The sequence below is a fragment of the Sabethes cyaneus genome, chromosome 2 (assembly GCF_943734655.1).
Source record: "Sabethes cyaneus chromosome 2, idSabCyanKW18_F2, whole genome shotgun sequence".
Lineage (NCBI taxonomy): Eukaryota > Metazoa > Arthropoda > Insecta > Diptera > Culicidae > Sabethes > Sabethes cyaneus.
The window spans coordinates 190,514,295-190,517,302 of record NC_071354.1 but is presented as its reverse complement, the minus strand read 5'-3'; the positions used below and the strand labels follow the sequence as shown (position 1 = coordinate 190,517,302).

Sequence of the window (3,008 nt, the reverse complement as noted above, 5' to 3'; positions counted from 1 at the left end):
TCCAATCACACCAAGGAATAAGATAATCTTGACGCGCATGATTCAACCTTCCTCTTCAGCAGTAAATTTATGAAGTGGTACTACTTTGAAGTGTAGTAGCATGTGTAAGAACTTCAAATTAAACTACTTTTGCTTTTACAATGTACCTATAAAGTAGATGTTTATATAGTAGAGAAATTGCCTATTAGACGTTTAGTCTTATTGCATCAGCAGTACTTTTACTTACGGTCTACATTGGCAATTGGATATGAAACTGGTCATCACATTAGCAATTATTGGAACGTCTCTATCCGTTAGTACTGCCAATACGAGACGAATCGTGGGCGGTCAGTTTGCCTATCAGAAACAGTTTCCCTATCATGTAGCACTTTTCCAAGGGGATAAGTTCCGCTGCGGCGGATCGATCATCGACCGAAAATGGATCCTGACAGCAGCACATTGCGTTATTGAATCAGATAAAAGGTAGGCACTATTTTAATGTCATTATTACCCTAAAATTGGGCTTATTATTTCTATATCTACAGTATTTCGAGTGGTATGAAAGTACTCGCTGGAACGACTCATCTGAAAAAAGGTGGAACTTATTTTGAACCGGATGCGATTTACCCTCATGAACAGTATGGAAGACTTGGCAATGATATCGCTCTCATAAAGCTAAAGGAAACAATAACTTACAACAGGTACATGCAGAAGATCGATTTAAGCTTGGATGAGATTCCGGACGGCACCGAAGTAATTATTACAGGGCATGGTCGCACCGGAAATGACAAACCCATTTCCGAAATTCTTAAGTACAATACGATGAATACTGTGAGTGCCGAAGAGTGTCGCACGGATATCGCGAATCTAACGGAAGGATTACTTTGCATCAACAATAAGGTTGACAATGGTGCCTGTATTGGTGATTCCGGTGGACCGGCTGTTTACGATTCCAAACAGGTCGGAGTCGCGAATTTCTACATTATTAAATGTGCCAGTGAAAAGCCAGATGGATACGCCAAGGTAGCTTACTATGCCAATTGGATTTCGGAAACAATGAAGAAATAAATTGAACTATAGAATGTTTCACGTGTATTACTACATCGAATATAAAGCTATTTTCTCCCCTTCCCCACGGTGGCTGGTGCTTCCGACGGTGGTACACCGGACGCAGTCGCGATGTGTTGCCAGGTATTATCTATAAAGCGTTAAGAAAATCTTACTTGTAAGACTAGCAACCTGACAAATAAGTAGTGAGAAGTGAAAAGTGCTTAGCTAGTAACCCAATACCACTTACTCTCAAGTTCTATCTCGATTATTACCAGCCTAGTGTTTATTCGACCTGGCATCCATTATGCCGTTTGGCAGTATGCCTTCCATCCATTATGCCTCCAATCTTTAGCCTAGCGTACTATGCATTGCGTTCGTATGTCTAACGACTATGTGATTCGTGTCTCGTCACGGGCTCCGGCTCTTGGATGTGTTTGTTGGCTGGAGCAAGAAAAATTGGCTTGTTATCAGTATCACAAAATGTCAAGTGATGATTTTCCACCGCATCGCCAGTCCGGTTGTTTTCAACTACCAAATCATTGAGCATGTACTCATAACAGTTGATCAATAACATTCAATGACTTTGGGGTTCTGGTTGACACCAAACTCACGTTCAATTTACATCGTAGATCGTACCACGGATTTCAGTACGAGCCTTCAGTGATCCTCTCTGCATGAAGGCGCTGTACTGTTCATTATTTCAGCCGTGGATTAAAAATGCTTGCTTGGTATGGTGCTCCTATCAGTTGTCATAAAATTTGCGTTTCGAACGGGTGCAAAAACGTTTCCTGAGGTTTGTGTTGAGAGACTTACCATACCCAAGCAATCTACCTCCGTATGCCGATCGTTGCCGTTTATTGGGTCTTCAGACACGTGAACAGCGTAAGAAAGTTCAGCAAGCAATGCGTGTTGCAAAGATCTTATATGGCGAAATCGATTCACCGACCATCCTTTCTCTCATCAACTTTCGTGCAATCCGACGTTCACTTGGGCTCAACCGAGCTAATGCAACCGAGATTCCATCGGATCACCTTTGGATCCTATGAGCTAATAACTGCCTGCATCCGGACTTTTTCTATTGTTGAAAGCTTACTTGAATTTAATGAACCGTCACATAAATTTGCTCAAAATTGTATAGTGTTAGCACAGACTAACAGACGTAACACCTCGAACAAATTTTCGAACAAAACATCGTTTCATTGACACCTATAAAACTTGGAAAAAACACTAGCATCACCTGGTGTAATCTTCGCGCTACGCAGAGTAAGTGCTGTGCAATAAATTGACGTCATCGTTTGGATTTTCAAGACACGCTGCAAATTTGGTAAACTCCTATTTGAGTGAGCGCACTCAAGCAGTCTTCAATAATGGAGAATATTCCCAATTTATCCCAATTGTCTCTGGAGTGCCTCAAGGTTCAATTCTTGGACCAATCTTTTTCTCTCTCTACATAAACGATCTCCCAAGTGTGCTTCACTACTGCAAAATACACATTTTCGCTGACGATGTACAGCTTTTTTTTGAGTGCGCCGACAAAAGTTCTCTTGATGCTTCCATCAAAATTAACAGTGATCTGCAGAGAGTTTTTGATTGGTCTAAAAGAAATATGCTGACGTTGAATCCCCAAAAAACTCAAGCTATGTTTTTAACAAATAATGCTCATCAAAATTCATTAAAACCAGTATTACAACTGAACCTTGTAAATCTAGAGTTTGTCGATAATGCAACCAGCCTAGGAATGTTAATTCAGTCTAATCTCGAATGGGATAAATATCTCCAGCAACAATGTGGGAAAATCTATTCATGTTTGCGTAGACTATATGTAACTTCTTCGCTTTTCGGTACTGAAACAAAAATTAAACTTTTCAAAAGCTTAATTCTTCCTTACTTCATATCATGTGATTTCTTGGTCGATGAAGCATCTGCATTCTCACTAAATAGACTACGGGTAGCTTTGAATGCATGCGCACGATACGTCT

The 3,008-nt window shown here is 40.5% G+C and overlaps 1 protein-coding gene across 1 annotated transcript; it reads left to right on the top strand.

The window, feature by feature from the left end:
* Positions 1 to 247: 247 nt before the first annotated feature.
* LOC128736473 (serine protease SP24D-like) lies at positions 248 to 1,047 on the top strand. Its single transcript, XM_053830956.1, has 2 exons — positions 248 to 462; positions 525 to 1,047. The coding sequence occupies exons 1-2, from the start codon at positions 248 to 250 to the stop codon at positions 1,045 to 1,047; spliced, it is 738 nt and encodes a 245-aa protein (XP_053686931.1).
* Positions 1,048 to 3,008: the final 1,961 nt, after the last annotated feature.

Excerpts from the sequence above, each read along its gene's own strand:
- LOC128736473 (XM_053830956.1), top strand. The coding sequence starts at position 248 with ATGAAACTGGTCATCACATTAGCAATTATTGGAACGTCTCTATCCGTT. Across the intron at positions 463-524 it reads GTTATTGAATCAGATAAAAG|TATTTCGAGTGGTATGAAAG; the intron begins GTAGGCACTATT and ends CTATATCTACAG.